Source organism: Protopterus annectens, chromosome 16.part0 (genome assembly GCF_019279795.1).
Source record: "Protopterus annectens isolate FY-2018-M chromosome 16.part0, PAN1.0, whole genome shotgun sequence".
NCBI lineage: Eukaryota > Metazoa > Chordata > Ceratodontiformes > Protopteridae > Protopterus > Protopterus annectens.
This window is the reverse complement of record NC_056750.1, coordinates 879642493-879655179: the sequence shown is the minus strand read 5'-3', so window position 1 is coordinate 879655179 and position 12687 is coordinate 879642493. Positions and strand designations below refer to the sequence as shown.

At 40.5% G+C, this 12687-nt stretch overlaps 1 protein-coding gene across 1 annotated transcript in view; it reads left to right on the top strand.

Moving 5' to 3' along the window:
* Positions 1 to 12687, top strand: part of LOC122790677 — a 560216-nt gene that overhangs the window by 53306 nt on the left and 494223 nt on the right. Inside the window, exon 4 of the mRNA XM_044058200.1 lies at positions 7015 to 7141. Within this exon, the coding sequence (XP_043914135.1) occupies positions 7015 to 7141 (127 nt within the window). The remainder of the gene's footprint in view (positions 1 to 7014; positions 7142 to 12687) is intronic.

Genomic DNA, 12687 nt, shown 5'->3' with positions numbered 1-12687 from the left:
TACCATTGCCAAGTTATTTTTGACTTGGGTAAGAATTTCATTAAAGATTTATGAGCCTTCAGAAGTGGGGCTTCCATATGTTACCTGCGAAAATGTCATCTTATAGTAACACATTTCTGTTACAGTCAGAATTATCCTTTTTTTTTTTAATAAGAAGCATCTTTGTCTGTGTCACACATAATTTAATCTTACATTTATATAAATGAAAATACATCATAGCAGCACAGTCTCAGTTGCAAACGTTAAACCTTATAAACCGTGCCAACACAACAGTATCTGCAAACACTATACATCATTTTTAATTTATCCAGTCATTGTCAGTCAGCCATTGCATAGAGCATTCAGATCCTGCCTTCTTTTAAACATCATTCCTCCTCTGCATGTAGTGGTCCCGCATTTCTTAATTTTTCTTGTGTAATTGACTCCTACCCTTTTCTAAAGATCCTAGTTCCAGTTGCTTTATCTCCATAACTATCTTTAGTACCTCTAGTAAAGTTGGTTTAGACTTTGATTTCCATTTTCTAGATATTGTTTTTTTGGCGGCCGTCATAATTAGACTCAGCAAGGGCTTACTATGTCTAGGCACTTCCAACTCTGTATCATAGCTCAAAAAATAATTTCCCTAGTCACTCCAATTTGCTCACCCTGCATCTCCAGCAGAGCAATCTGCAGGGAATCTTTAAAGTCAGCCAACTCATTACACACCCAGAAAATATATTCCCAGTTACCTCTTTCTTCCCCATTACATCTCCAGTGTTTGGTGTCTATGTAAATACTTCCAGGCAAAGAGCCTAAATCTTCTAGATTTTGCTGCATGTTTGGGAGACATGCATATATCTCCCATTGTTTCTTTGTGAATTGCTTATCCCAATCTCTCTTCCCAATTACAGTCAGAATTATCTTCGATTCCTTGTTTTCTTCCAGCAAGTGTTATCTCAAGTCTTTATGTACTTAGGAAGTTCTCTTGCTTGATGAAGTTGCACTGGTACATGTACCCCATCCTGGCCGAGCACTGTGCAATTTTGCATAAATTTCACTTTAAGCTTGGTGCTGTAAGTTATATGGATTTCATACTGCCTTAGCATTTGGAGTATACTGTTTTATTTGACAGATGTGCCAGTTTAACTTGCCAAGTAATGACATTGCTGTGAGTTTGCCCTCTAAGTTTGTTACTTTCACATTTTGCATAAAACCTTTGCAGCTGCTTTGTTCTGGTTTATGTGTAAAAGTGGGAGGGGGGGGACAGATGAGCACTTGAGTAAATTCACTGCTGTGAGTGAACTTCTTTTAACAAATATAAACAGGCAAACTTAACTCTGTGTCATTGGAAGCGAGTCAAAAGTGTCTTCCATTGAAGACGTAACATCTCAACTAGAACAAGTAGTTTTTGAAAATGTCTTGATGGTTTCAAAGACCTGTATTGCACTTCGCAGTAATTATATCTTGCTGGACAATAAATACTTCTTGATGGCTTCCCAGACCTTTACTGCGCTGGGCAGTGTATATACACCTCAGTGGTCTCGTAGACATATACTGCACTGGGCTGTGTGTATACACCTCACTGGTCTCGTAGACATATACTGCACTGGGCTGTGTGTATACACCTCACTGGTCTCGTAGACATATACTGCACTGGGCTGTGTGTATACACCTCACTGGTCTTGCAGACATGTACTGCACTGGGCAGTGTACATATACCTCAGTGGTCTCATAGACATGTACTGCACTGGGCAGTGAACACACCTCAGTACATGTACACTTCAGGGGAAGAGAATACTCCTTGATGGGTTCCCAGATCTGTGCTGCACCACGCAATGAATATACTCTACTTGGCAGTGAATTTGCTTCAGTAGTTTCCCCAAACATGTACCACACCAGGCAGTCCTATACTTTACTTGGGCAGCAGATACGCCTTGATGTGTTCCCAGACCTGTAATGCACCAAAAGGTCAATATACCCTACTGGGCAGTGTGTCTCTGAGTTTCCAGACATGTACTGCGCCAGGCATTCAGTATATTCTATTTGGCAGTAAATGAACCTCAATGTTTTCTCAGGCTTTTATCTCATGGGTTGCTGATTTAATGTGTCCCTGTTAGGCTACAGACTCTTCAGTAAGGAAGAATCAAATTGCACAAGATTACATATCTCTGAAATGATCAGAAAGTGAATAAAACCAGTCAAAATGCTCTGCTTAGCTGTGTGATACAGAATTAGCATTGAATTTCACTATGCTGAATTGCTAATGATAGTAACAGCCTCTTGTTCTAATACTAGATATTTCCCTACAGGTTTAGGTTAATGAGCATGTACTCCAGCCTCTAGCACCAGATAATGGCCTTGTAATACTCACAGGACTCTGATCCAACGCATAGATGGCTTGATGGTCACTTTGATTAGTATTTCAGGATGTATCATCATGATGTATACATGCTTGACAGAACTGTGGTCTCTGTGAAGGGAGAGAAAAATGTCACATTTATTCATTAAATAAATACTGACGTGTACTTCTCAGCTAACTGATTAAGGCATACAATGATGATTGGAAACTTACTTTCCTAACAGTCAATCATGTACCTAACTTATTAGGAGTGTTGGATAGCTCTAGGCGGTGGCACTCTAATTATCCAAGTTATGGTTTTGATATTTCAGACATGTCAACATGTGTGTGTGTGTGTGTGTGTGTGTGTGTGTGTGTGTGTGTGTGTGTGTGTGTGTGTGTGTGTATGTTTATGTGTAAGCATTTGTCTTTGTGTTTACATTTTACTCTTCTAACGAACAGTAATATATAAAGTCTCTGACTGCTGTTTTCTTTATTACATCTGAAGAATATTTCTACAGGTAATGTGATGCTTAAATAATCAAAATACAGGCTTCAGAACAGAAGTTCTCTGTACTACTTTTATGCCCAATTCGCTTCTTTCATTATGTAGGTTTACTATGACTTACCAGAATGGCAGTCGAACGGCTGATGTTCAGAATCACAGTGTCCAAGGTGCAGGAAATCAAACCAACATACGTCAACCATGTTTAGTTGAGTTACATGGTGCACTCGACCTTTTGGCAAGTGACATACCGAGACTGTGGAGGGAGGTCGCGCTTCAGTGAGGAACAGGGAATTAGCCCATTTCCTTACTGTAGTGTGATATCGGAGTTGGTATAATTAATGTGCAAGGGGTGTGGGGGTCACAGCCCCCCACGTGGAGGGTTCTTGGGGGGGTGAAGCCCCCCTGCAAAATAGTAGAATTAATGTACCATTGAATGTAGAGTTCAATGGTACATTACTGCGCATAGCAGGAGGTGAGTAATGTCACCTTCTTCTGTGTCAAATACATCGAACCAAGGAGGTTGATGTATTCAATTTCACTGTGGTTTACTATTTGGAATTTCAGATTTAACATTTCAGGTCAACTTTGTAAACGATTAACCGAAGCTGATTCGAAATTTCCATGGTAAACCTATATATATATATATATATATATATATATATATATATATGTATATATATATATACACACATAAACACACACAATATATATATATATATATATATATATATATATATACATATATATATATATATATATATACATATACACACATACATACACACACACACTATATATATATATATATATATATATATACATACACACACAATATATATATATATATATATATATATATATATATATATATATATATATATATATATATATACACACACACACAATATATATAAGGGCGGCACAGTGGTGCAGTGGTTAACATTGTCGCCTCACAGCAAGAGGTTCTCTGGTTCGATTCTCGGCTGGGGTGCCTTCTGTGTGGAGTGTGCATGTTCTCCCTGTGTTCGCGTGGGTTTCCTCTGGGTACTCCAGTTTCCTCCCACATTCCAAAGTCATGCATCTGGAGCATTTCTCCCCGGGCCTCCGCTGAAAACAGGCTCTGTGGAACCTAGTCGGACATTCCCGGTCAACAAATGTTAAATAAAAATAAATAAAAAATATATATGTATAGAAATATGTAGAAATATATAGAGATGCATACATAGATATAGATATAATATTATTACTAGATTTGCATTTAACATTAACTGAAGCATTTAGAAAGGGAGGTTATATCCCCTGTACAGTTTCATTTACATTTATTTTTTTTTACCCTGCATAATGCTGGTTGCATCATGTATAAACAATTCACAAATTAATTCAGCAGGATACTTACTGTTGTCTTAAACACCAGAAGAAAAGCAATGTTCTGTTCAACAAGAAAAAGCACAAATGAAACTGCTACAGGCTTTGAGCTGGGCACACTAGCAGTCCATCAGAATCCATTTTTATACCACAGTTTTATATATTGCATGTACGTTTACCTCTCCGGATTTCTATGTTGTTCCCCTTTGTCTCCTGTTGCTACAGTGATTCACTAATGTAATGAACATTTTGAATTAAATACCTATCTTTGGTCTTTCCCACAACTACAGCTCTTATGTAGCATAAGCTCCTCTTGTACCCCTTTCTTCTTTAAGCTCTTCTTGCACCCCTCTCTGCTGTACCTAGCATTTCTACTTCTCTCTGTCACTGAACACTGAATTCCTTTGCTTTTCTGTGAATACAACATTCATTAATCCAGAGACTCAGACTTGTCCCTCAGAGAAGGTATCTTTTCCTTCCTAAACTCTGACTGATGTCTGTCCATTTTGTATAACTTCTGTATGTAATACTGCAGTGCCCAATGTAACCTGTAACTGCCTTCCAGTACCTTCTTTAGTTGTACTTCTACCCACCCCTACTCCATTTTTTCTCTACTTTCTACTTTCCTTTTCCACTCTGTTTTATTCTGTCTACTACCATCTGCCCCCTTAGGTTCACATCGTTTCCCATTGTCCTGCTTCCAGTACCTTTTCGTTCAGTCCTAATTGCTTTTAATTGGTATGACTATTGTGCTGGTGTGCCATTCACTTAGTGCACTGAACTTACTTTGTAGAGGAGAGGGATGTGAAAAAGGCTTATTTTTAACCCAAAAACGTCAGAAATCCTTACTTCTAAACTTCTGCTCTTCTACTCCTCCCCCTTACACCTCCGGCAGCAGATGCATGGTACGTGCCCACACTCTAGAGTTCAGCTTTATGAAATCCTAGCACTCACTCCTGTCCCCCTACCTGTTTACCTCATGAGCTGACTGGCAATACTTAACCTTTCATCTCATCACATTCATTCACCTCCCACTACCAGTCGAAAACATGGGCCCATTGATGTGCTGTTTGGTTGTCTATCCATTTCATTCACCTCCCACTAGCATTTGAAAACATGGGCCCATTGATGTGCTGTTTGGCTTGCCCATCCATTTCATACACCTCCCACTACCAGTTGAAAACATGGGCCCATTGATGTGCTGTTTGGTTGTCTATCCATTTCATTCACCTCCCACTAGCATTTGAAAACATGGGCCCATTGATGTGCTGTTTGGCTTGCCCATCCATTTCATACACCTCCCACTACCAGTTGAAAACATGGGCCCATTGATGTGCTGTTTGGTTGTCTATCCATTTCATTCACCTCCCACTGCCAGTTGAAAACATGGGCCCATTGATGTGCTGTTTGGCTTGCCCATCCATTTCATACACCTCCCACTACCAGTTGAAAACATGGGCCCATTGATGTGCTGTTTGGTTGTCTATCCATTTCATTCACCTCCCACTGCCAGTTGAAAACATGGGCCCATTGATGTGCTGTTTGGCTTGCCCATCCATTTCATTCACCTCCCACTACCAGTTGAAAACATGGGCCCATTGATGTGCTGTTTGGTTGTCTATCCATTTCATTCACCTCCCACTGCCAGTTGAAAACATGGGCCCATTGATGTGCTGTTTGGCTTGCCCATCCATTTCATACACCTCCCACTACCATTTGAAAACATGGACCCATTGATGTGCTGTTTGGCTTGCCCATCCATTTCATTCACCTCCCACTACCAGTTGAAAACATGGGCCCATTGATGTGCTGTTTGGCTTGCCCATCCATTTCATACACCTCCCACTACCATTTGAAAACATGGGCCCATTGATGTGCTGTTTGGCTTGCCCATCCATTTCATTCACCTCCCACTACCAGTTGAAAACATGGGCCCATTGATGTGCTGTTTGGTTGTCTATCCATTTCATTCACCTCCCACTGCCAGTTGAAAACATGGGCCCATTGATGTGCTGTTTGGCTTGCCCATCCATTTCATACACCTCCCACTACCATTTGAAAACATGGGCCCATTGATGTGCTGTTTGGCTTGCCCATCCATTTCATACACCTTCCACTAGCATTTGAAAACATGGGCCCATTGATGTGCTGTTTGGCTTGCCCATCCATTTCATATACCTCCCACTAGCATTTGAAAACATGGGCCTATTGATGTGCTGTTTGGCTTGCCCATCCATTTCATTCACCTCCCACTACCATTTGAAAACATGGGCCCATTGATGTGCTGTTTGGCTTGCCCATCCATTTCATACACCTCCCACTAGCATTTGAAAACATGGGCCCATTGATGTGCTGTTTGGTTGCCTATCCGTAGACTCCGTTGCTTTTTCATACGCCTTTCCTCCACCAGGGCACAGAGTGACGCACATTTAACAGGAGTTAAACCCTGACATTAATAATAAATAAATAATGTACTATTCTGTTCTCAGTTTCCTTTAACTGGTGCCATTTTTTCTCTTTAACTTGCTGAATGTTTTATCTGAACCACCCAAATGACTGGACTACTGTACTACTAACCACGTTCCTTTGGAATTTGTTTAAAAAAAAAATCATAAGATTTCCTTGTGTCTGCAAACTTTACCTTCAGAACTGCTAAACTGGAGTGTCTGACATCCATCTTTAATTCTAATGTGTGGCCAGTGTTTGTCTTTTAGCATAGTAGCTACAATCCTGTTAACAAATGGCAGTGTTTCCTGTTGAAAATGGCAGCTTTTTTGTTAATAGTAGAAGAAAAGATGAATCACACAATGTATGTCTCTTATAGGTTCCAGAAACCTTTGAGGATGTTGCCGTTATGTTCTCAGAAGAAGAGTGGAAGAAGTTAAGAAAACAAGACAAGGAGCTTCACAGAGAAGTGATGGTACAGAACTATGAAACACTGATTTCAGTAGGTAAGTGTGGTTCCATCTTGTTTAGTGAGATCTTTATTGTGAGAAATATGAGTTTGTATTAAAATGTTGTGCCAAAATGTATTTTTCTGTTAGCCAGACAAGTGCTTCAGCCCATTGTGGTCACTTTTAAGCCATAACCAGTGCCACAAGAACAAAAATAAATGAATGCATGTGGGCAGTTTGCAGAATTGAGTTCAGCCATATTATTGTTTGGGAAGTGGAATGAAATAGTCCTTCATGGAGAAAATCATTGGGGCACAGGAGGATGCCGTGAACTCCACATAAACCATAACCAGAGGTCAGGATTGAGCACTATACCCAGGAACTGTGAGAGAGAAATCAGTTGACTAATTCAGAAAGTACTGCATAGTACTGGGGAGAACAAATCTCTCTTCTTCTCATTTCAGATGTCATGCCTAGTTTAATATCTTTCTATACTGAACCTGTATTGTCATGAGTGTGTTTAAGTGCGTACATCACTTGGTTAAAACGTCATGTTTGTAGCACTGTGGTAAAACATCACGTTTGCAGCACTGCGGTTCCTTTATTTAGGTTACTGTGTCTATGACCACCTTTTAAATATCATCGTTTTTCCTTTCACTTTTTTCACATTTGTCTCCTGTACTTCATGCCAGCTTGTTAATTTACTTTTTTATGTAATACAGCAAACCCTTGCCCCATGTGCACTACCCCTTGAAATGTCAAATATCCTTACTTCCTCCTATGTGTTTGTGGTATAGACATCCACTAGTCCCCCCTCAGGGAATGATCATTCATTTTTTATCTTTATAACACCGAGGATTATGATCTGGTCTCTGATCATAACCAGCTTATGTGTTCAAGACATGGCCATCTAGAAATTCACCTTAAGAACAAAGGTCAAGAGGTGAATCCTGACATCCATAGTTAGAACATGCAATTATCTGAGGTATGCTCAGATAGAATTGATCAAAACTCTTGATCCATGAAGCTTTTCTTACTCCCATATACTACAAAAGGCAGATACAAAAGTGTAAGAATGCCAAGTGTTTTACAAATTGGAAAGTTGTAACACAGTTAATATTGCCACACCGAGAGTGACCACTGCAGAAGAGCAGTAGGAATCGCAAAAGGTTTAAAAACCTGTTAAACATTTTAGATAGCTGATTAAAGTTTTTTTTTTTTGTTTTGTTCAAAGTCCCTTTGTGGTTTTTTCCACCTTTCCGTGGCAGCCGTTGGCTTCTGTTAATGCTCTATTATGAGATTAGTGCTTGACAGCAGTGAGGGGTGCTTAACAAAAGCTTGTAAAACATCTTTCTGACATCAGAAGTGTGCTTAACAAGTCTGTCCTTTCCCCAATTTCTGAGGATAATCTTGTTGGTCCATTCACTACGTGCTGTTTGCATACAGTGTAAAACATGTTAGATGTAGTTTCATAGGTACTTTGGTTTTCTTTCATGGCAGTCCTTAAAAGTCTAGCCATGCATTCTCAAGATGTTTCTAGCCCTTGTATTTTAAGTATGAGAGCCCAAAGCCAAGCAGACATTTACATGGTATCCCTATCTATAAGAGAGAAAGATGCCAATCCAGGAGTGAATGTGCAGTTTCTCATCCATTCATACTTGAATAGAGTAGGAGAGATGCTCATTGCTTTATGTGGAGAGGGAAATTACTCAAACGTAGTAGCATTCTCTGTCACTCATGCATATCTAGCCATCCAACTTGTTCTGTTTATGTTGCAAAAGAGAACGAGATCTCTTGAGATGGTGTTTATGCCAACTTTGGAATTGTGGATGTGCAATACGTCTGAAAGGATGGGGTTAGTAAGGTTCTCTATGCATGGCAGAGATCACCCCCTCAATAGCTTGTAAGATACCAAGAAGAGAGACAGGACTTTGAGATGGTCGGTGTAGCTATCATGATTTAGGCCCTTGATTTTCCTGGTGAGAAAGCATTGTGGTCATTTAAGTTGTGCCAGGTGTTTGGAGAGATACATACTGAAGTGAGCATTATACTCTATGACTGACCTAATAAGTGCCAGATACAGTGGAGTGATCACATCCCCTGACGTGGACACCATGCCCATACTAAAAAGCTGTGCAATGAACAAGGACTTTCTTACAATAGCAGATACATGCTGAAGTGAGCATTATACTCTATGACTGACCTAATAAGTGCCAGATACAGTGGAGTGATCACATCCCCTGACGTGGACACCATGCCCATACTAAAAAGCTGTGCAATGAACAAGGGCTTTCTTACAATAGCAGATACATGCTGAAGTGAGCATTATACTCTATGACTGACCTAATAAGTGCCAGATACATTGGAGTGATCACATCCCCTGACGTGGACACCATGCCCATACTAAAAAGCTGTGCAATGAACAAGGGCTTTCTTACAATAGCAGATGCATGCTGAAGTGAGCATTATACTCTATGACTGACCTAATAAGTGCCAGATACATTGGAGTGATCACATCCCCTGACGTGGACACCATGCCCATACTAAAAAGCTGTGCAATGAACAAGGGCTTTCTTACAATAGCAGATACATGCTGATTGAAGTACAGCTCATTGTCTACATAGTATCCCAGGTCCCCAACTACTTCTGGATCTAGTTTCAGGAGTGTGTTATCAACATAATAGTTATGGGGGTGTTTAGCTTGCTGAAGGAGGATAACCTGCATGGTTTGTCATTTAGCTTCAAGCTATGGTTTTGACACCAGCTATCTGTTTGTGTAAGTCCCTCTTGGAAGAACTTGCTGTTTTCTGGAGGGTTAATGATGGCACCAAGTTTACAATCATCTGCAGACTTGATTGACCGTAAACCCGTAATATTGACCTCTGCCAAAGAGGAATGGTGCAAGGCTTGAACCTTGGGATACACTTTGGTGACAGGTCATTTGGAGGAGGTAGAGACATCCGTCTGATTTCTTGGATCCTTTATCCTGTTCTAGGATCGGTTGGCATCCTACCATGTGTACCACTGTTTAACAATAAAGAAGCTCAACTGGCTGCAACTACCTAATCGCCTTACATTTGTTCATCTTCAGATTACCCACAAAATAATACACAAACCACACAGATGCCCTTCTGTACAAAACATTCTCCAGCACAACCCCCCCCCCCCAGCACGTTGCATTCGCTCAGATTATCAGAGCCTACTAATAACTTCCAAATCTCATAATACAGCTGGAGACTTTTATGTTTATCCCATAAAACAGGACAGCTGTGCATCTAACTTTAAGCCCAACCTAAAATGGGGCCTAAACTTCTCCTGACTCTGTTCTTGTTCACACCATAACACAAAAAGAATTCCTGCACATAGAGCAATTGCTCGGTCCCAAATGTAACATGAAGCAAAAGAAAAACAGAACCAGCAAAACGTAGATCCTGAGGGCAACAATTTATTGTGACAGGTTAAAAAACCTACACATGTATAACACTTTTGCAACAGACCGGTTTCGGTAGGATATACACAACCTTCTTCACCAGAAAATGTTAAACCTGGTAGAATAATCCAATAGATAAATAAAATGAATGAGATAATTCAAAAAAGTAAACCATCCAGTCAGTCCAGGATCACCGGCCCCCAGCAGGAAATGGCAGAAACAGCGTAACACAAAAAGAATTCCTGCACGTAGAGCAATTGCTCGGTCCCAAATGTAACATGAATTCCTGCACACCATAACATAACTTTCTGTCTCTATCGGATCTCTAGACTATCACCAACCACTAACTCTCCAGCTCTGTATCTTATCCTACAAATAATGTCAGTAAATCCTATTTGCATTTATAACTATAGACTGATTTTATCACTCCTATGTAAATAAATTTTTGTATATTGCTAAGTATGTAAATGCAGCCTGTTTATTATTGAATATCACTCCTATGGAAATCTAACTATATTAATGTCTGATTCTAACACCCCATTTCTACTGTTAAGATACTGAAATTCTTTTTTCTCTGTAAATTCTTGTAACTTTAATGGAGCTTTTCTCCCCAGTCCTCCTCTGAAAATGGGCCTGAGTAGCCAATTAGACCATTCTGGTAAACAAAAGGCAATCAATAAATAAATAAATTAGATGGCCATTTTGCTATCCAGTAAGTTATTTGGGGATTTATATTTATCTGGATGAGTTTTTCAACTATATCTGAGAGAGAGAGATGAAAGTGCTTGTGTATATGTTCCAATAAGTGTATTTGTTGCAATTTAAAATGTTATTTATTGGTTATTCCTGAAGTGATATTGCATTCAGACTGCATTACTGTTTGTGGTTTCCTGTCAACTTCTGGATTCGGGCCATTTTCTTAGATACCTGAGAGTGGGATGGTATCGAACAGTTTTGCAAGGTCTAGATATGCAGTGTGTACTGATTTCCCTCATCCATTGCTTCAGTAATCTTTTCAAGGAAATCAAGCAGGTTAAGTAGGCAGGATCTGCCCTTGACAAACCTGGCTTGTGTAAAGAGTTTGTAGGGTGCCTATGCCCTTGTTTATTTTTAGCTGGGGTGTCTTCTATGTGGTGTCTGCATGTACTCCCTATGTTTGTGTGGTTTCCTTCCATATTCCAAAGATATGCAGTGGATGAATTGGACACTCTAAATTGACCGTAGGTGTGAGCATGCAGTGAGGCAGAAACAATGTACCTGGTGGTGCAAACCTTGGCTCTAGATGATTCTCACTGTTGAAGTGACACCCTGACCCCAAATGCAAAAAAAAAAAAAAGAGGAAAATAGGTTGTGGATGGATGGATCCTTTCCATAGCCATACAGATGGCACTGGTCAGACTTGTGTTTGTAATTACCTGAGTCCATTGACACCCCATGTTTGTGCAGGGAGATGACTGTTACTGTCATCCATTCATCCAACACAAAATCTGTTAGGAAGCTGTAGCCTGTTTAGGGGGTTTGACAGGTCTTGTTTCAGGCTGGACAGTAGGTATCCTGGTATGTTATCCAGCCCAGTAGAAGCAGTGTTCTTGGCCTTGGAAAATGCTGTGAGGACTTCTTGGAGCTAGTGAATAGTATGTCTGCTTCTTCTCACAGATGACAAGGGAGGTCTGGTCTTATAAAGTGGCTTGCTCAAAATAAAGCGTTTTGAAATGGATACTTTGGAAATCGATTCCATTTTTGTAAATTGTAGCACAACGTCAGATTTTCTTAAAGAAAATGTTAAGCTGTGGTGCTGTCTGCATTCTCGGAAGTGGATATGTGCATTGTCAGAAGTGGAGGAAGTGCAGGCACTACCACTCTGTATGTCCTCAGAAGTGGGGGGAGTGCAGGCTCTGCTTCTCTGTGTGTCCTTGGAAGTGGAGGGAGTGCAGGCTCTGCCACCCACTGTGTCCTCAGATGTGAATGGCATGCAGGATCTGCCACCCTGTGCCTCCTCAGAATTGTAGAGAGTGCAGGCTTTGCTGCCCTGTGCATCCTCAGAAGTGGAGGGGAGTACATGCTCTGCCGCCATGTGCATCCTCCAAAGTGGTGGGAAGTACTCAGAAGTGGAGACAGTGCAGTCCCCTGCCACCCTATGCATCATCAGATGTGGAGGGAGTGCAGGCCCTGC